This window comes from Papaver somniferum, chromosome 11, assembly GCF_003573695.1.
Source record: "Papaver somniferum cultivar HN1 chromosome 11, ASM357369v1, whole genome shotgun sequence".
NCBI classification, from domain to species: Eukaryota; Viridiplantae; Streptophyta; class Magnoliopsida; order Ranunculales; family Papaveraceae; genus Papaver; species Papaver somniferum.
The window spans coordinates 44,360,390-44,381,504 of record NC_039368.1 but is presented as its reverse complement, the minus strand read 5'-3'; the positions used below and the strand labels follow the sequence as shown (position 1 = coordinate 44,381,504).

The 21,115-nt window shown below is 36.3% G+C and overlaps 2 protein-coding genes across 4 annotated transcripts; one reads left to right on the top strand and one right to left on the bottom strand.

The window, feature by feature from the left end:
- Positions 1 to 6,944: 6,944 nt before the first annotated feature.
- LOC113320174 (chaperonin-like RbcX protein 2, chloroplastic) lies at positions 6,945 to 8,740 on the top strand. The gene is made up of 5 exons (XM_026568113.1): positions 6,945 to 7,444; positions 7,721 to 7,812; positions 7,936 to 7,993; positions 8,187 to 8,252; positions 8,377 to 8,740. The coding sequence occupies exons 1-5, from the start codon at positions 7,115 to 7,117 to the stop codon at positions 8,497 to 8,499; spliced, it is 669 nt and encodes a 222-aa protein (XP_026423898.1). The 5' UTR covers positions 6,945 to 7,114; the 3' UTR covers positions 8,500 to 8,740.
- Positions 8,741 to 9,664: 924 nt separating this feature from the next.
- On the bottom strand, positions 9,665 to 16,483 carry LOC113321985 (armadillo repeat-containing protein 8-like). 3 transcript variants are annotated; one of them, XR_003346927.1, is made up of 9 exons: positions 16,013 to 16,483; positions 14,022 to 14,741; positions 13,261 to 13,356; positions 13,098 to 13,181; positions 12,036 to 12,267; positions 11,130 to 11,290; positions 10,516 to 10,797; positions 10,001 to 10,425; positions 9,665 to 9,887 (listed from the first exon to the last, which is right to left on the bottom strand). XR_003346927.1 is itself a non-coding variant. In XM_026569979.1 (8 exons), the coding sequence occupies exons 1-8, from the start codon at positions 16,343 to 16,345 to the stop codon at positions 10,369 to 10,371; spliced, it is 1,965 nt and encodes a 654-aa protein (XP_026425764.1). In that variant the 5' UTR covers positions 16,346 to 16,483; the 3' UTR covers positions 9,667 to 10,368. The 3 variants fall into 3 exon arrangements, 1 of the variants encoding a protein (XP_026425764.1); XR_003346928.1 differs by having other exon boundaries at positions 9,672 to 9,880; XM_026569979.1 differs by having other exon boundaries at positions 9,667 to 10,425.
- Positions 16,484 to 21,115: the final 4,632 nt, after the last annotated feature.

Genomic DNA, 21,115 nt, shown 5'->3' with positions numbered 1-21,115 from the left:
TTATGTTGTTGTTTTTTATGGAAGGTCTGATCATTGGTGGTGCACTCCAAGCCCAACTATTTTGGGAAAACATATTTGTGAAACTTCAAAAAGAAACAATGAACCTCAACAATCGCGATGCACACAGGTTGAGTAATCGCTTCAGTTCAATCAATAAGAAAGTTAACTTGTATGTTTCTTTACTAATGCAAGCGGGTCGAAATATGAGGAGTGGTGGAACCATGATGGACCTTGAACAAAGGTGTCGTGAAGAGCAGCGCTGCATCAGTGGAAAAGACTCCCTATATGGAAGTTGTTTTGAGATCTTAAGAGTGTTATCCAGATATAATCCAATTTTTATGTTTTAACTTCTCAATTGTCAACTTTTTTTTTATTATAAACAAACGGTTACAAATTTAGCCATCACAGTTAGTAGACACTAAACTGAAGGCTGAACCATTACAGTGGATAACATAAGACAAGAGAAGTAATCTAATACAACAGTAAGGAAAATGAAATAAAGGGAAACACAGATATGTGTCGAGACAAGAGTTGTTGCATCCAACTAGAGAAGTATACATCTTCACTTGGTCCAGTTCTATAAAAGAAATCTTCAATTCCTCCAACTTATCATCAGCGTCACTATGACCTTGATTACAGTAAACCAATATTGGAACCTCTTTCAAGACGTGGGTATGATTACGTTTAATTCTCATAAATGAGCCACACATGACATAAAAAGGTGCATCACTCCTCCAAGGAGCAGTATGACTGACGAACGTGAACCAAGACCAGTTCCCTCCAAACAGAAGAGTGTCAAAAGACTGATTGGAAAAAAAGAACATAGTGAAAAATACCTCGAAAACCTGTCGAGAAAAAGGCCCAAACTGCTGAAACTTCCACCGAAAACTCTTATGGTCAAAGACAGGATTCATCTTACACCTATACCGAACATATATACTAACAACCCAAGACCCATAGGTGATAACTGGTGTAAAGGTATGACAGCGAGATATTGCCAACATAAGAGTAAATTGAAGACCATCAACTCTTCCCAAGCAATCAAAGGAATATAATGATTCGAAAAGAAAACTCTGAACACAACAGGCCAGAAGAAATTATGCATAAGCCAATATAAACCCAAATGAAACCAGAGATGAGTTTTAAATCTAATAACCTCATCACCAACTTGCCTGAAGAAATAAGGATTAGAGTACTTGACCAACAATAAAATATTACTATCGTTATTAGGAAATTCTACTATAGCAAATGTTAGGAGGACCATCTGTGACAGACCGGAAAATTACTCCTTTGGCGCGTTGCCCCGCATGCCGTAACTCCCTCGGTGCGCCATGATGAAGCTATGATCCGGGCCTTTAAAGCTAGGCAAATGCACGTCCATTTTCCCTTGCAAGCATGCTCGTGGAGCATGATGCAACTAACTAAGCTTCCACACCATTCCAGACGTACCCTTGTTCGCAAAAGGGTGTAAGGCCATAAGGCCAACACTAATGTATTTTGCATGCATAACTAGCTATTCCCTCAACGTAGGGAATTCATTACTGAATTTTCTATTTAGCTGACCAACTGTTATACCACCGAGTCTTGCACCAGGCATAAGCCTTGGACTTTGGCATAGGCCGCACCAAGCCATTGCCATTTCCTACCTTACCTCGCGTACCAACTCTTCGTATCTTGATAGGAAGTATGAGCATCCACTTGCTGGCATGCAACTAAGCCTCAACAAGCTTGTCCGCAATCATCTCTTGCATCGAGCTACCAAGCTTAGATTATATAAGGGGCCAACGTGCTGGACCGGCAGTGCTACAACTCATTGCGGCTGCCTACGTACCCTTCCCTACTCTAAAGGGATCAAGCACAGACCGTAGTTCATCCTCGAAGGGACAGAAGCTTAACCAACTCGTTTGCAAGGCCGTAGCCTAGCAAAAATGGTAATGGCCTGGTCCGTAGGCCATTCCGTCAAGATGCACTATGATTATGCATAATCGGGTCCGCGGTGTGGCATAGTGATACCTAAGCACAAAATGCCCTATTCTCTAGGCTACGCAACTATAAATGAGCCTTAGGCATCATTTATACTCTTCCGGCTAAGCTATGAAGCTTACATGGTGCATGGTCTGCATATGCACCTTCAACCAAGTACTCCTCCCTATATATGTCTTAATGGAATTTCTACAAGTATGTTTTAGGGACCAAAATGACATGCTTGCTTTACTGTTCATTCGCAATGATTGCGCATATTCGTCCGGCCATCCCTTTCTGGCACACTCTGCCTATTACACAATGATTGTGCAACACTGGTTCCCGTTATTGCACAATGATTGCGCGACATTCTCTTTGGTGTATTTCATAATCATTATGCAATATTCTCTAGGACGGCCCGCTCTATCCTGATGCACAATGATTGTGCGATATTGGATTTAAGCCAATAGTCTTCATAATGCGTAATGATTACGCTTCAAGTTCAAGGCCACCTACCCAACTGCCCTGATGCGTCAAGATGATGCAAGATTGGACTTTTGCCAATATGCCTACGCGATGTGCCTTACTTTGCACTCAAGGTTTTTAAAGCGTGAAGCGGAGCGTGAAGCGTTTTTCATTTTTAAGAAGCGAATCGTATGTTGAAGCGTGAAGCGGCGCTTCATGTTAGATTATTGAAGCGCTATATTTTAATATGTACGCCTATAAATACTACTGCGATTCGATATTTGATGTATGAGTATCCTTACAAATAAAAAATATGTTGATTATAAGCACAAAACACAAGTTGTTACAGTGGTAGATGGTGTCACCTAGGAAGTGGGGGATCTTAGGTTCGATCCTCACCAACCGCCTTTATATTTTTCTTAACTTAAACTCTGAAATTTCACATGGTTTCCCTAGTCAACGCTCCAGGAAAGGTCAAAGTCACGATTCTTGGGCATTCCTCTCCACAGGTCCGACTCGAAGCAGTTTGGGGAAATCTGAGGCGAAGCGTATGCTCCGAAGCGTGGAGCGTACGCTTTTAAAAACCATGTTGGCACCAAATATTGGCCCTTGTCCAAACACATCTTTCTATGCAAAGAAGCTTTGAATGAAGCTTCATATCGGGCCATGGCGCATCTTTTAGCATGCGCCATGTTAAAAACACAGGGTGTTAACCATCTTTCTGGTTGTTACCAGAATCGAGACTTCTCATCCGGTGCTGCTCACTGATTATATCAACGCCACAAAAACGTGTCAAGTGATTGGGCACCCTCCAGAGAAATAAAGTCAACTGAGACTTGCAAACCTTGCCAGCAAGATCAAAAAGGTAAAAATCCAGATAAATTTGTCTTGTGATGATAAGAAGATAAAACATAAGATGCTTATAATCTCCACATATAGCCTTAATACCACAAACAACCTTCAGATTTTTACCTCTACAGTAACAACCATCACCATACAAAGTATAACAGTAGCTAGCATCGGTCTGTTTAAAATCCAAACTACTTCGATGACACCATTCTCGAGGGAACAGGTGGACTTTCAGCTCAGTTTTCTCCACAACGAGATGTTGGTAGTTTTTGTAATCACCCTTAAAGACGAAACTATTCTCAAGGTTTAGATGGATACAGTAATAATTCCATCCAAACAAGTCAGTAATCAAATCATCCCCAAAAGGGCGTACTAAATAACTAGTCGCTAGGGAAGTTATCATATCAAAAGCACCATTCTGATCATTTTCATCAACCTCGAAGAGATAATAATCAGGTTGAACTTGTCTTAAACTTATATGAGGACAAAACAGTACCAGATTCATGTAAGAAGGAAAACATATTTCATGAGAGCATGCAGTGAAGAAATACCAGTAATTTTGAGATAAGACACCTGAGAAATCATTAGCACTCCCCTCAATTGACTTGGCCTTGCCATTGACTTGACCATTCCAGAAATTGACTTGACCCACCTCAAGACTTTGACCAGACCTACCTTTGTCTTGACCTAAGTATTGACTTTGACCAGTTCGTATGTTGACTAAGGATGACTCGTCACTGTCTTCGCTTTGGATTAGGTCACCAGAGTTATTGATGCCGGTTGCCGAAAAACAATTATAATTCTCTAGATCTTCAGTAACTCCGGTCGGCAAACTGATATGATACTGAATAACGGTATTGAGATCATAGTTGGTGATACTAAGGCCTTCAAACACACTACTCAAGAAGTTAATTCCAAAAGGAGAAACAACATATGGGTTTTGACGATTAGCATCTAAATCCAGGCGATTCAGCATTTGACAAAACAACTCTACCTCCATGAAAAAGAAGAGGAAAAAAGCTTGGACAAATAGGTAGATTTCAAGAAGAGCGTACTGGAGAATGTTTATGCTTCCGACTATTGACTTGACCCAATCCTTCACCTTTCCATCCCGATACTTGACTTGATTCTTCTCATCGTCACAATTAAGATTGATCGAGTACATCTGATGTAGATTGATTGATTTCAGTCACCGGAAAAGTATTACAACTATCCTGAGTCTTCAACAACACAAGTAGAAAGAGAAACAAGACTTTCATCAACAAGTTTATCTAATTCGTGAATCAGTTTACTTGAGGCCACAAATCCTTCTGCATGTTCACAAAGAGCGTTGATCTTAAAAAGATGATTGACAAAGGGTTCTCGAGAAATAAGATTTTGCTCCAGTTAATTAAGCAACTGGCACATCAACTCTTCACCCATGAGAAATTAAAGGGCTTTCACTGATAAAAAGATGATTAATCAAGAGATTAAAAAAACAGAGACTTTTCACTGAGATAAAGATGATAAACCTTACAAATACACAAAACTAGGAGAAAGAAGAACTAAAGCAGGGAGACGATTGGAAGAGAGTAGAAAAAAGATGAGAAATCAAGAGAAATGATAGATCTAATAAAAAAAGATTGAGAGGATTAATAGTGGTTTTCTATGAGATTTAGTGGTTTTGACCAATAAAAGCGATTTTGGCAGATGCATTATGGGGTTAAAGGGATTTGTATGACTCACTCTCTTTCATGATGAAACAGAGTCTCTTAAAATGTTACAGCGACTGGAATATTTCAAACACTCTTAATTGTTAACTTAAGCTTAAATGTAAGTTTTAATATTTTTCATACTTCATTAATTAAAATCAAAATGTAAGTCTCACTAAAATTTTGAGCCAGAATGAATAATATAAGCTTAATTTTCAACAATATTTCCTGTATTCATTTAACAAGCTTAACTTTTAACAGTACAAATCAAATTTTTAAATTCAATAACAAGTACGATGTTTTGATATAAACTTCCAATTTAGTTATTAATAGTCATTTTACAAGATGTAGAACTAGATAATAATAATTTAAAAATAAAAATCTCGGGCAATCTTCTGCATCTTGTTTTCCTTCTTCATTTCTCATAACTTCCAATCAATGCGCTCATAAACGGAATGTCCTTTGTCTTTGGGACCAGTATTCTTCTTTGCTTTCAAATTTGCTTTGCCTTGCCTTGACTTTCCTTGCCTTGAACTCTTTCTTTGCCTTTTTCTTAGGTGCAGGTTTGAGCTGGTTAATATCCAAAACTTGAAGAGTTCTTTGGTTTTTACCTATTTCTTTATAACTATCACATATCTTCTTAACAACACCTTCAAGTACTATTCTAGAAAAATCAAACTGGGTTGTCGAATCAAGTTGGGTTCGAAATCCTTCCATTTAAGAAATTTGAGAAAATTTTAGAGATTGAGAAAGAGAGAAATAAAGAAAAAAATTAGTAAAATTTTGGTGTAAATTTTTAGTTTGAAAATTACCTATTTATGGGCTACAAAAAACTACACAAAATTGGTTAAAAAGACCAAAATCAACAATTTCTGGGTGAAAAAGACATCTAGGTTTTAATACTGTTTAAATGGACAAAATGTTAAAATAGCCAGGATGTAAACAGTTTCATCCTACCTATTTTCAAATATTTTTTCTTATTTTTAATTTACATCAGGATGCATTCAGTTTCATCCTCGCTATTTTTTAAGTTTAAGCCAGGATGAATCTAGTTTCATCCTTGCTATATTTTTTTTGTCCATTTCACCCGTAATAATTTTTACTCGTCCATTAAAACCATGTTTTAAAAATATTTGGACAAATGATCCATTTTTCGAAAAAACTAGTCGTTGGCGCTGGACATCCCATCGAGCGATACTGTTTAAATATCCGACAATAGAGTCTTTATCGCTGACGCTGTAGTCAATATCGCTCATTAGAGACACTTTCCTCAACTGTTTTTAGATATGGCGTAGCTGATTTGCCATGCCATCTGGTAAGTATTTTTTTGGCATCATGCATAGAAATAGGCATAAGAAGCCGTCCCGTATCAGTTTGCAAGTAGTCAAGTCATCTCGCTACCGGCTAATAACCAATGGTTTAATTAAGTGATTAAAAACCACCAGAAGTACTTGTAATCATTGATAATTAAGTGCGGGTCTTAGGAAATGATGTGATGTTCTTTCCTGGAAGTGGGGTTTAAGAGAACAGAAACTCAGGTTAAGTTGTTTATTGAGCCAGAAGTCATTAATTTTCCGGTTAGGGAGGTTGTTAGTCGGCCAGATTATTCAACCTTGTCAGCTTAGGTTGAATAGTGTACCATAGTGTAAATGTTTAAATTGAGATATTTTCCGTGTCTAGTGATCCAAGCGAGAATTTTGCCTGTAAATAATAAGGCGACGTGGTAGTTGAATGTTTCAGTAAAAAAAAAAGAAGTAGAAGCTGTGGGGACGTGCACTTCAAGGCAGCCCACCACTTCACTTGTGAACGAAGCTGCGACACTTAACACTGATGTGTCTGCTGGGTTGCTTATTTGGCAGGTAGATTAGAGGACCAAATTTACACTCCTCAGAATTCAATTTCTTTTTCTCATTTTCTTTTCCTCCAACAAATTTGGACCTCAGAAATTTTGTTGGGTGAGAATTATATTAAGACTTGAACAAGAAAATCTCTCGGACGAAAATAAAAAAATCAAAAGAAAGAAGCTGCAAAGTTTTGTTCAAATATCTCAGAGTTACCCAGATTTTCTTTTGAGATTTTTAAACTAAGAAATCTAGGTCTATTTTTGAAGGGTTTCTTGGGTTTTGTTTGAGGATTTGAGGAGGAGGATGGTGGGAGCTTTATCAGTAATGGGTGTAGTTGTAGACACAAAAACTCGTCCATGTTTGTGTTTGGATACTCTTTCTTCCTCTGCGATTAATATGAAGAGCAGTGCAGAATTGGGTTTTTACAAGAAAAGAAGTTCATCATCATCATCAGGGCACTTGGAATTGAGCAGTTCCTTTGTTGATGCTTGGCATGAATGGCGTCTTTCTGCTAAACTAGTTTCAGGATTTGTGAATCAGCACACTAGGAAACATAAGAAAATCTCTCGTGGTCTTGTTATTTCTAATAACTTGGGTGGACAATATGAAGAAAGCTTTGAAGATGTCAAAAGGGTAAAATTCTCTTCTCTTCTTTTTTTAATTTTGTTTATTAGAACTTGCTTCACTATTTATCACTGCTCTGTAGACATGAAAATAGTTTCATGGTTCTGAATTGTGCTTTAGATCTGGTTTGTCTTGGGGTTGTAGGTCTTTATTTGTAAGATTATTCATGTATGGGTTTTCACTTTTGTACGGTTTTTCACTAGATTATAATGATTTTGTTGGACATACAGTACATTTCATAATGCTCTGTCGATTCCACTAACCAAGACTTTCATTACATTGCAGCAAGTACTCAATTATTTCACATACAAAGCTGTAAGAACTGTTCTTAATCAGCTTTATGAGATGAATCCAACTAATTACCGGTGGTTTTACGAGTGAGTTTTAATCTTTCTTCTTCTGCTTAAAGCAATTTACCGTCTGAAAGAATGTTTCAACCTCCGATTAACTGTTAATACATTACCATGATTTCATCATTTTAACAATCACCGTTTCAACAGTTTTGTAGTTGACAACAAACCTGGAGACGGGAAACGTTTCCTTCGTATCCTTGTCAAGGTAACTAAACGCAATGATTTACTTTTTCATGAACTTCGAGAACGTTCTCAAGTAACTCTTTTCAGAAAATAAATAGTTAACATTCTCAAGTAACTCTTTGCACACAAAGAGAAGAAGATTTAGTAGTACACTTCAGCTAAAGATGACAACAGAAATCTGTTTAAAACCTTAGCTTTGTTATTCTTTCTTGCAGGAGAATATAGAGCTAGCTGAAAGAGTGATGGTTACACGACTTCACCTGTATGGAAAATGGATTAAGGTATGTGTATATGGTAAAAAGTTATAATTTTTCATTTGCCTAGAAATTCTTCACACTTGAAAAGGGTTCTGAAACTTGAGTTATTTATTATTTTCATTGCTTGTTTTAAATTTTCATGGACCAGAAATGTGATCATGCTGCAATGTATGAAGAAATCTCCCAGGAGAATTTGGAGTTGATGCGTGAACGTCTTATGGAGACTGTGATATGGCCGTCTGACGACACAAACACTGAAAAAATTGGATAGAAGGATTTAAGCTGAATATCATCAGGATTTCATTAGTTTCTTATTTTTTATTAGTACCTCTGTAGTGACCAAAATATTCCTCTTTGTATCCAGCTCAACCTGTCTAGGCTCGGCGAAGTTTGTAGTCATATTAGTTTCAGATATCGTAAACAGGAATGGTGCCGTTCCCTGTACATGTATATACATATTTCTCAAAAGGAAGTATTCATTAGTCTCTATTGAGGAAACCGATTTTCATTCAGATTGCCCTATGTGTTAAGATTCAACTTGAAGCATTAATCCGACTTGGTCAATGGCAGTCTCATTCCAACTGCTTCCTTTTGCCGACTATTATCTCCTCCTCTCAAATAGTCAAGCTTCTGCCCTTACTTTGATCAGAAGTCACACCAGCTTATGTTTTGTTTTCTCGATTCCCATGTCTACTCTTCTTTGTCTTGGTCGTGATTTGTGGCAGCATGAATGATCGTTGGACTGACCACATAAAACAACTAGGACCACAAAGTAATTTTAGAGCCGTAACCTTCCAATAACACAAGAATTCTAGTTAAACATCAACTCTTTGAATCGACATGGGAATTCAGAAGTCAGTAACGTGTCTACCCTTCTTAGCGCGGAGGGACAGGGTAGGAAAGCAAAATCGTCCCTTCAAAATTTTATCCTGGAATTACCTACTGGCATTGCGTTCTCAAATGGACAGGGTAGGAAAGCAAAATCGTCCCTTCAAAATTTTATCCTGGAATTACCTACTGGCATTGCGTTCTCAAATATAATCAATCAGAACGAAATGTCACGTAGACACATAAACTTACTTCTTATCCACTTGAAATTTGGCAACCATACGAAGTTCATTTCTCAGTTCATTGAGAAAAATGAACAAAAGAAAAACACTACCGATGTTCTCCTGTAAGCTTTAGGATCACATGATATTTTTGTAGAAGAATCTGTATGAATCATCTCCCACAAACCAATCCTAATTTCATTTTCACATGAAAACGTTGACCATGTGCGTCATTTGATACATAAATAAAAATAGAGCCATCAGGACAACAGGCTTCTGGTCCACGAGAAAAAGCATGACTTTCACCAGTGATACTTCAGTTCTAAACAGAAGGCCAAACACCAGGGTTGAAATCAGAATTTACAAATGAAGGATCGGGGACGTCTCTATTAAGTACAAACCAATGTATTAGTATCAAGATATTGAGAAAGCATGGGTTTGTATTACATTTAGTCATTTACAACAAAAAATTGATACAACACTATAACATCCTTACATAGATTTACCAAACTGATTCATATATCACTATATCAGGGATAACTATATTGCACCCAAAAAGAACAACATAAAGCCCTTCAGTGAGAAACCAAACAGCTTTCTTACCTGCATACTGAAAAGTTAAAAACTTAAATTACCAAGATCCTAAGCAGTAAGCACTTCCTTTTAACTTTGTTTCTTACAACAAAACGAGAACGGGATAAAAATGACCCATCTCTGAGTTACCTTTGTGGGTCCTGCAGATGTATGCCAAGTCCTCTGAAGAAATCCCCTTGGAAATCTCATGTTCAGCTTGAATCCTTCCGCTTTCAAAACAGTAACAAAATATGCCTATAGTTGGCTGTTATAAAGCCAGCTTTGAGGGCATTACCCTCACAAGAAGTCTGCAGTTCATACCCATCTAGGCCCCACACCCGTGGGTCATTTGATCCCATCACTAACGAAATAAGTATAGATACACACCGTTTTCTTTTAGGGCCAATGAAGTACTTGGTGCTATTCTTAAAAAAGGTTACAGTGAAGCAAAGAACCAACTCCATTTGAAAAATGTCTCTGCCGCTTCTGTCCAAAAAATAAAAGCAGCCTTTTTCCTGTCACGCTGAGCCGCTGGGGAAAGTCATACACTGTTCTAGAACTGTCCTTACTCGAAACTACAACACAAACATATGATGTATGAGCGCCAAAAAAAAAGTATATAGAGATATGATGAGAAACAAAGTCGAAGGCAAAGTTCAAACCACCTTGGCATCCAAGCAGGGATCATTAACCATACTCTTAATCTGAGAAATTATGCCAGCATCACGTAGTCTTGCATAACGATCAGAAGCACCGGGACTGCCAGGATAAGTAAGGTTTACAACACCCCAGACAGAGGCAGTGCGCAGCTGGCTATCACTGCCCTGCAAAAACTTAATTATAACAGATTGGGTAGATTCACTTGCTTCAGGTTGAAGAAGATGGTGCATTACTGCTTCTTTGTGCAACTCATTTCCAGCAGCGACATTGCTGAGAACATACATTCCCTGGGGAAAAAAGCAGGATTCGCAGATGGTCAGAAGCAAAGCAACTGGTTCCCATTATGACTCCATTGCTGACATTCATTTCATATCTCGGTAGAACAACTAACTCCAAATACACCATCATAGTAAAAATAATTAATGAATAAACAACCAAGCAAAAAGAAAAATAATCAGATTTCGAGAAGAGTTGTCAAAATAGCCTGCCCAACAAACCAGCAGCAACTGAGATCCTATACAACACAGACGTCCACACTCCATGGTACGGATCTCTTGTGGTTTGCTGGGTGGTAGCAGTTGGAGCCTAACTATCCTTTCCGTTTGAAAAAAGTTCTAACCTGGACGCAGACTTCTGGTTTCAAAGCAGTCCAAACTTGTCTTCCAACAGAATTTATGATTAAACCATCTTCAGAAAACACATGCTCAATTGAGTCAACACAGCCATCGACCAGATTGCGAACAAGGGCCAAAGCTTGCTCTTGAATAGCAGGCTCTGAGTCTGCAACAATAACAACTTGTAATTAGTTCAATGATTGTCAGAGCATATAGGCTTAGGGGGTGAAAACGGCCAATACTTGAGTCCCTGAGGGGACCCACCCCTATAGGAGCTGACATGGGGTCCCCTCTTCATATACACTCCCTGTCTCATGTGAAAAATCCGTATAGTAACTATATATAATTATGCACATTACCTCCCAAAATGGGGACGGGTCGCATGAGGTTATATATTTCGTATATGAAGAGGAAACAAGAAATTGTGCACACTACTTATGCATACATTTTAATAAACTTGCCCCAATGCCCACTTGTTGCTTTACTCTTTGCTATTTTGAGGAACTAAGAAGTACTGTAATTACTCATGTCATACTTACATAAAACGGTCAACGACAGGATATTATTATAATTAAAGAAAATTAGGTATGCCATTCTCATTTATAAGAAGAGGCTAAAATTAATTTTGCCACTAAATAGTCGAATGTTAATGTGTAAAAGAAGAATGATGCTTGTAGTTCTTCCAGAACATATCCAAAAAGCGTGATGGGGATTCGAGGGGAAACCTGTACCAGTCGAGAAATCCCCAAACTGAACCAGTTCCTTATAAAATGGGGAATGATATTGGGTGGAGACAAGGATAAATTGGTGGACGGGAATGGAAATGAGAGATGCTTCCCCATCTCAGACCTGTCACGTTAATTTCCCTAATAAGATTTAGACCATAAAAGATATTTAAGCATGATAATTACCACAGATCAGGCTTGCCAGTGTGGATATGGTCAGCTCCAGAAGGGTACATTCTTTGCCATTTTTGTCCAGAAGAAACATTAAATTCCTCAATGCCAAAACAGCATTTAACCTAAGAACCGCATCCATGGATTTTGACAACTGGACAAGATGTTTCACACCTCCACACTGGATGAAAGTTGACTTGATCTTAAAATCAACAACTATGTTGCTAATAGCAGCAAGAGCTGCAACCTGGAAAAAATAGCTATTAAGAATTTAGCATCAATGAGAAGCAAACTGCTACCGGTTTTCAGACATAAATATGTGGGCATTCGATGGAAGATCTTACTCAAAAAGTTAATCATGACATTCTATATGTTGCAAATTAGGAAAACAGTCAAAAATCCATTTAAAAATATAAGGAGCTGTTTCCCGGTTATCCACCATATATGATTACTAAGTCAATGACCCTTGAAATCAAATACAGACATCATGGTCTAAAAAACTACTCAAAAGAATCTGGTGAGATGATCTTTTTTGCTGATAATGCTGAGCAGTGGAATGCAATAATCGTGAAGGGACAGAAACCAGGGATCTCGCCATTCTTATCATCCTATTCTCAAGAATTTCACCTGCATTTTTAGCATTTCATTTCTTCGATACCACATATCTAAAGAAGCATATTGAAGTTTTACGCCTACGCTATGATGTTTTAACAAGTTTGTTACATGATACTGGCCATATCTTAGTAACAAGTGACACCATCCCTAAGCACAATATCTCAACTTGCGCTCATGCAGATAGGCAAGGTCCCCACTCAGTATCATCTTAGACACTCAGAAGACAAATTACTATTACTATCCGACTACGTCTAAGCATCTTGCCAGTAACGTCCAAAAAAAAAGAATAGCTTCAACCTTTAGAGAAACTCTTTTCATTCGTACGAGTCACAGTGAACAGATAATTCGAACGGCTCTATATAACAAAATTACAGCTTGTTTATTGGCAATCATGTTATGAACCATTTGAAACAAGAAAAAAATAACTTTAGGAAAGAATATGGATATGTATGACACACATACCTGAACGGAAGTACATGGATCATGTAAAAGCTGAACCAAGGGAATCACAGTCATTTCATTGAAATAATGACCTGCACTCAGATTCTGAATAGTGACCTATTAAAAACAGCACTGAAGACCAAATCAAACTTCAAACTTTGAGATTTAAAATGCTTATTCGAACCTTAACTGACCGAGTAACACTTCTTATGCAAATGCAAGCTGCAGTACGCACTTCAGCTAAATCATGCTTTAGAGCGTCCGTCACCAAGTTCAAAACCTATAACAGAACAAATTAGAATTGTGTTGTGTAACCAAATGCACAAAAATCACGCTGTATACCAAAAGCGATCAGTAGATCCCTCTTCGAAAAAGTCAAGGCTCCATAATGAGAGACAGACAGTTCTTCTATGTAATAAGGAATTAGATGTACGTCGTAAAGTAAGCGAACAGTCGGTTAAGCCAGAGGAAGAGCGCGGTAGCAGCATAATTATAGCCCGTAAGAGATCCAACTAACTATGTCGCGTCCCCTTACTGGTACAGTCTCAACGATAGGTTTGGGTTAGGGATAAGTTACCTCCTACCCAGCGCTGAAACAGTTAAAAGGAAGCTGTTTTGGTTCTTACAAGTTTCAGTTCATGTTCACAAATAGAATGTGACTTAGAACACACATAATCAGTTTCAGATCAACATTTCTATGAAAATCATAATATCCAAGCAGGAAAAGGAAAAAAAAAACTTAAAGACTGGTTCCAATTCCAACTAGATAAGGTTATGCTTCGGTTCCAAGTCTTAATTAGCATTAAAGCTATAAACTGCATGTCATTCAATTTCATAGAAGTTCAGGCCCCAAGGTCTATGAATAGCTGGGTATCAGGTACCAATTAACACTCCTAGTTACTAATTGTCATTCACAGGTTTATATCTTTAATTGGGGTAACAAACCTGTAATGTCAAGAACTGAGACCTGCAGTTTTCCAACTTTGAACATAGTTCCGACAGTGCCAACAGTATTCCCTCCAAACGTTTTGCATGCAGTGGAACTTTACTCAGGAACTGGCAAAGCTTAATGAGAACATCAACTTCAAGTGCTAATTTATGAAGATCCTCCTTGTCTGAAATCAATCGTGCCAGCGCAAATGGGGCTTCATCTCCCACTCGATCTGACTCTTCGAGAAGCTCTACTAATGTCAATATCAATTTGGTTCTTATTCCTATGTCTCGCAGATAACAAGGAGATGACTGACCTATAGCAATTAAGACCATGCATGCAAGCAGCCTAGTGCGAGGATACCTATCCTTCACCAATTCTTTTATCAAACTCAAAGCTCTCCCACTATCGAGGTTCACGAACATAGAAATTATTTCATAGTTGTTCTTAATAATTGCTGCTAGAGACTCTAAACTAACATCCCTCAGGTTTAGAGATCCTTCTAGCAGAGTAATGAGTCTCTCCAAAACCCCAGCTTCAGACAATACCATCTGCTCTGCACTTGTCTCACAAGAGTGGCTTATGATACTTGCACCCAGCCCTGTGACATTTTCATTCTCACTATTCAAAAGAGACAGAAGAAAGTCCAGTTTTTCCTCTTCAAGAAAATAATATTTTGGAGCCAGTTTAGACTGAAAAATCATTCGCAGGGACCGTGCAGCAGCATCCACAACCTGAAGGACCAAATAGATCAATAAGAACAATAAGGTTAACAGTGTTCCATGAAAAAGTGGTTGCAGCTCAAGCATTCACGTCAGATTTTTAAAAACTAAAAGTGATTGCTTCTTATAAGCTTATTTAATAAAAAAAGCTCATGCAAATGTCTGTATTTCATTTTGTACCGAAAGCCAAGAAAAGTTAAATGTGACCACACAACCACCATATTCTCGGGTTAAGAAGATTTGCATAGTCGCACCACTTGGGTCAGAGTGTGAACCCATTCATGCTCAAAGAGATGCATTAGAGTCACATGTTCGAGCAATAACAAAATCAAATCATGTTCCCCATAAGTCACCTCGAAGGCAATGTAGTGTACAGTGGATTTTGTCAGGATCCGCAATCGCCAAGTCAGATGCCTGCTGATGAATGAGATTCTGCATTTTGACAAGGTAGTATTTCTTCGACATGTTTATATTGAGAAGGTGTTTAAGGCCACCCTATGTAGCCCCTAAAACGAACTACTTCTCCTCTCCTTTTTTCCACATGTACAACATCTGAAGGACTACGGATCTGTAAGGTTGCATTCCACACCTAGTAATTTATGCTCAGAAAGTTCTCAGTCTAGACCATTTTAGTTAAATAAGGCTTTTCATGCCTATGTGGGCCATTTAGTTCTCAAGTGCTAAAAGTTCTCAAACATGCACAGCATTACAATTGGAAATTGAGTCTTACCTTTATATCTTAACATCGGAAAATGTCAATATAACTAGACACAAATCCAAAACTACTTTATCTATACTCAAGATTAACATATTCTGGTTAAGTTCTTTGTTTCTACCTATAGAGATAAAACTGGAAAACGAATTCATAGTGTCATTTATAGAGTGCACAATGTCAACAAAACAACTAGAAACCCACCAAAGGGGAAACCTTAAACACCTTTAACCAAAAATTCGTCCATCATTAAAAGCTAATGCAAACATTTACTTTTAACTCACAAGATTCTACTCTAACAGCACCAAAATTTCTCTCCACACGTCTACGAACACAAAAAGGAAAAAAAGAAAAAAAAGAAAAAAACAGAAACAGACAGAAACACAATAATTTGCTGCGGAAAGGGCTCAAGATTTGGAAGCTGTCATTAACATCTGATGTATCTTAATTCTATCAACATTTTCAATCTAAACAAATTTAACATAAAATTTCTCGTGAATATAAAATCACATAATTTCTAATCTTTAAACTCAAAATTTATGACAAAATTAAACCTGGAGAATTAACATACCTTATCATCTGAATTGGAGAGAATACGAAAGAGATGAGGAAAAGCACCGGAATCGAGAACAGCTTTAACACCAACATCAACACCACAAGAGAAACTACCAACAACAGCAGCAGATTGAATAAGAAGACAAGTATCAGAATCTGAAGCTGTACCTAATATATCAACAACTGTAGGTACAGCACCTAATTTGATGTATGAAAGCTTTTTTGTTTTGTTTCCGATTATCTGATTCTTCACTTCTCTCAAAGCTTTCAGTTTGGTATCTTCATCACCGGAATTCAATCGGCACAGCAGGTCCGGAGGTCGGTTGTTTGACGATGCCGATGCAGGCATTGTTGCCGGAATTATTGACAAACACTGACCTCCTAGAAAGAGAGAGAAAGAAAATGAAGAGAGTTTGCGAATCTGGGGGTTTGCCCTGAACTGGTGATGGTTTTATTTGTTTTTTTTTTCTAAAATGGTTTTTTCCTTTTAATTTAATTTTCAAAATTTCTTACCAAACGTAAAAACACCCAAAAAGCATGTTTGAGTGGAAGGAATAAAACTATTTCTTTTTTACTTTTCTTTTTTTTCTTATGTGGAGATACAAAAATTTAATTCTCAAATTTGATGTAAATGAGGAAATTGGGTTTGACATTTTTATAAGGTTTTTTTTTCAAATATTTTTTCCATCTATATCAGATGTACTCGTTTTTTTCGGGCATATTGAATTTTGTAATTTTTTTGTTTGCAAATATTTTTATAAATTTCTATGGTAATTTAAATTTGAATTTTCTTCGTTTTTTTTCCAGGATATATGATCGTTGATGCTATAATAATTATTCATTTTTATAATCTAAAATTTTGCCACATCATCATCTATTTCTCGTTCGACTGTTTTTTATGATGCAATTTTTTTTGTCTTATGTTTGTGATGGTGATAACATGTGAGGCTTGATTAAAAACTCTAATTAATCATTTATTGCTACCTTGTTAAGAATTTCGATAGTATTGGCTTGTTGATTGAGTTTGGTGGGACTATTGTTCTACTTGTTGGAAAAAATTGGGTTTCACAAAGGATGAATGAATCAGAGAAGAAAGTGTTGCACTCCAAAACTTTCAAGGCTTGTATAAATTTCTTTTAGACAAATATTTCTACCCTCCCAATAACAATTGGCGATTACAACAGGTATGCGAAATATTGCCTTCAGGATACAATGAAAGCCCTGCAACGAAAACTGAATTCAAGGTTTGTACCCCTTGATTCAATCAAGAACACACAAAGAGATTTCTGATTTCTGATGATGCTTTTTGAAACAGAGAAAACAGATTGATTTTTCTTATATGTTAAACGAAACTGGGAGAAGTTATTTATAAAGGGTTTTGCACCTGTTGGGAATAGGTTTTTATTCGCCAACAGGTTTCTATTCACGAAACGTCAGGTTCCTTCATCAACAGACATCAATGGTGTCTTTTGGATTCGAAATTTTCGAACAGGCTTTTATCGGCCAAATAAAACCGTCAGTTCAAAAAATTCTTCCGGGGGCGTTGCCCCCTTGAAACCCCCACCAGGGGCGGTCTCCCCTGGACCCCCACGACCTGACCTGTCAGGTCGACCACAGCCTGGGGGGCGATGCCCCCCAGGACCCCCCTTTGGTTAGCGGCGTTGAAAATATTCCAACACTACTTTGTTATCAATAGCAGTAAAAGACATTGGTGATATAGTTGATGATTTGACAGAAAATGCCACTACTTCATTTGTTGAAGTTGTTGTCTAAGTTTCTTGTCCTATGAGATTAAAGGATTGGGATAGTCGTAGTGATTTGGCCAACAATTTTGGGAGTGTGTGTGGATAAGAATCACGTGTGTATGTGTGTGTATGTGTATGTATATATACTAGGATATAATCTGTGTCGTAATGACACGAGGTTATGAGTTGTTCTGGTGTTGATTATTCTTTTTTTTTGCGAGACTACCATGAAATGAGCGTGGGAAACTTGGAGGAATGGTAATCTTTCTTAAACTGAGCTCGAAGCTTTGATCGATATTATTAACATTTGCGGGATTGATTTCTTGTTATATGGTGATTAGGATGTCCATATATGAATATACATTGATATTTATACATCAGGGAGTTTGTTTTTTTCAGTGATTAAGATATCCATGTAAGTGTGTACATTGGAACTCCACACAGATGCATTTATGATAATTGAGATAACCATCAATTCACAATTGTTGCAAATAATATCAACAAAATTGAAAACCTAAAATCCCAAGCAGGAACTCGTAGAAATTCATAGTTTGATAAAATTAAATTGTTGATTACATTCCAAATTACAAATGCAGTTCAGTCAAGTGTAATTTTTTTCTAGATTCAAAAACTTAAATCTGAGTTGCGAACCCTTCTTTCATATCCATGAAAATTATTATATCTACATTAATTTTTAGAACCGCTGACTATTTTCAATGTATAATTGGCATGGTTATACATTAGTAATACTCAAACCCATGGTAAAAAAAATGGTTAATCGGTTGGATTAATATAATTGACGGCCAGTCATTTGATGGCCAGTCATTTGATGGCCATCAAACATGTCATTTGCATAAATATGGTAATTAATATTCATCATTCCCTACAACTTTCTAGGTTTGAGAGACGTTACATTGTACTATGAAGCCTCTTGTTAAAGAATGATGACTATACATTTATGATTTAAACTAACATATGAAAAACGCCCAGCTTACAGAATAGAAAAGAAGATAAAAATGAAAAACATTGAATCTTACAACATTCCCTTGGATATTAATAGTATGAAGCGTCCTTGAATCTTTTGTAGCGGTGAAAAACGATGCACCTGATGAAGTTGCATACAACATGTGCCAACTATGCTTTTCCTTGTAAATTAATAATACAATCTTGTAGTCTTATTAAATAGTAAAAGACTCGCATTAAATAAAATTCCAGATCCAAACAAAATAAATTTACCCCTCTAATATACGAATCGATAAATGATACATGTATATGAGAGTTTCTCTTTGTCGGCATATGCATTTGAGACCTAAAAGTAAATAAGAGACCCTATCTAAATACCAATGGTATTAAAACATGCAAATGGAACTGATATGACACCTTGACCTAAGAGTACATAAAAGACCTAAATTTCAGGCTTAGCAAGATGGTTAACTATGTATAAATAATTTAATATGATCTTCTAAAATAATAACCATTCTTGGTGTCAACTGCATATAATCATTATTTGACTATGCATGAAGAATCTAGGATAAACAAATACTCAATTTGTAAACCATAAAAAGGTTATAAGTACGAAGAGATGTAATTTCAAGGTTTATATGATACAAAGAATTAGAAGAATAACAAATATAATCAAGAAACTTCAATCTATTTTTTTTTGTTGAAGGAAGAAAGCGTTAACCCTCTTAATTTTCATTAATATAATAGATTTGCATACATCAGATTCAAGTACATCAAAAGTGAAATCCATGAGAAAATACAAAGATTTTGTATCATAAGAACAACAGTTGACTCATAATACATCTTAAGCATCAAAAACTTGAATTTCAATCTATTTGATACCAACATGTACACGAATCTAATCCTATTAAGAGTATGAACTCTCCAACGGCAATAACAATACAGTTAAGAAATGCCATTTACCGACCCAAATTAAGGGCATAATCAATGGGGTCGTCATTTTCTTCGTCATTTATTTTTACTCCATGTAAATCCTATAAGTTTTGGTTGAAGAAGTCAAAGTCTTATTGGACAATTCCCTGTCCAGAGGAAAATAAAAAATATTGTGTAAGAAAATATAAATTAAAAGGTATGGTATGCTAATAAAAATAAACCTAACAAAAGAATAAAAATGAGTACCTAGCAATCATACATCGGATCAGTATCATTTGACTACAAATGAAAAAACAAAATCGATATAAAAAAAATAAAAAAATTAACGAAGAAAATAAACGAGAAATTAAACTGCATAAATGAGACAAAAATTAGGCGTATGGCACCATGAATCCATGGATGTTAAAAAACATAAAGAAAAAAGCTAACAACAATTATCTCAATCAACCAAAACAAAAGTGAATCATACCCGGGGAATAAAGTTGTGCAAATGATGAACCTTGGGAAAAAAAATTGATTACAAAAGGGATTTAAGTTAATGGGCGTTTTATTTGAATAAAAGTAACGTTTGACATTAAATAGGAGGAATAACTCCCCAATAAATGCACATTAAAAATATGTTGTGCATGAAGAATCTAAGATAAATAAATACTCACTTTGTAAACCATCAAAAGGTTATAAGTGTGAAGAGATATAATTTCAAGGTTTATATGATACAAAGAATTAAGGGAATAAAAAATATAGTCAAGAAACTTCAATCTATTTGACACCAACATGTACACGACTCTAATCCGATTAAAAGTATGAGCTCTCCAATGACAATAACAATAGTTAAGAAATGTCATTCACTGACCCAAATTAAGGGGATAATCAATGGAATCGTCATTTTCTTCGTCATTTATTTTCACTCCATGTAAATCCTATAATATTTGGTTGAAGAAGTCAAAGTCTTATTGGACAATTCCCTGTCCAGAGAAAAATAAAAAATATTGTGTAAGAAAATATAAATTAAAAGGTATGGTATGGTATTAAAAATAAACCTAAAAAAAGCATAAAAATGAATCTAGCAATCATATATCTGATCAGTATCATTTGACTGCAAATGAAAAAAAAATCGACATAAAAAGTAAAAAATAAACGAAAAATATAAAAGAGAAATTAAACTGCATAAATGAACAAAAATTAGGCGTAAGGCACCATGAATCCATGGATATTAAAAAAAAAATTAAAGAGAAAAAAATCTAACAACAATTATCTCAATCAACCAAAACAAAAGTGAAATCTTACACTGGGAATAAAGTTGTGCAAGTGATGAACCTTGGGAAAAAAAATTGATTATAAAAGGGATTAAGCTAATGGGTGTTTTATTTTGAATAAAAGTAAAGTTTGACATTAAATGGGAGGAATAACTCCCAAATAAATGCACATTAAAAATCCATTGTGCATAAAGAATCTAAGATAAACAAATACTCATTTTG

Excerpts from the sequence above, each read along its gene's own strand:
- LOC113321985 (XM_026569979.1), bottom strand. The coding sequence starts at position 16,345 with ATGCCTGCATCGGCATCGTCAAACAACCGACCTCCGGACCTGCTGTGC. Across the intron at positions 12,268-13,097 it reads ATCCATGTACTTCCGTTCAG|GTTGCAGCTCTTGCTGCTAT; the intron begins GTATGTGTGTCA and ends TATTTTTTCCAG. Across the intron at positions 11,291-12,035 it reads ACTGGCAAGCCTGATCTGTG|ACTCAGAGCCTGCTATTCAA; the intron begins GTAATTATCATG and ends TTATTGTTGCAG.
- LOC113320174 (XM_026568113.1), top strand. The coding sequence starts at position 7,115 with ATGGTGGGAGCTTTATCAGTAATGGGTGTAGTTGTAGACACAAAAACT. Across the intron at positions 7,994-8,186 it reads TCCTTCGTATCCTTGTCAAG|GAGAATATAGAGCTAGCTGA; the intron begins GTAACTAAACGC and ends TCTTTCTTGCAG. Across the intron at positions 8,253-8,376 it reads TGTATGGAAAATGGATTAAG|AAATGTGATCATGCTGCAAT; the intron begins GTATGTGTATAT and ends TTCATGGACCAG.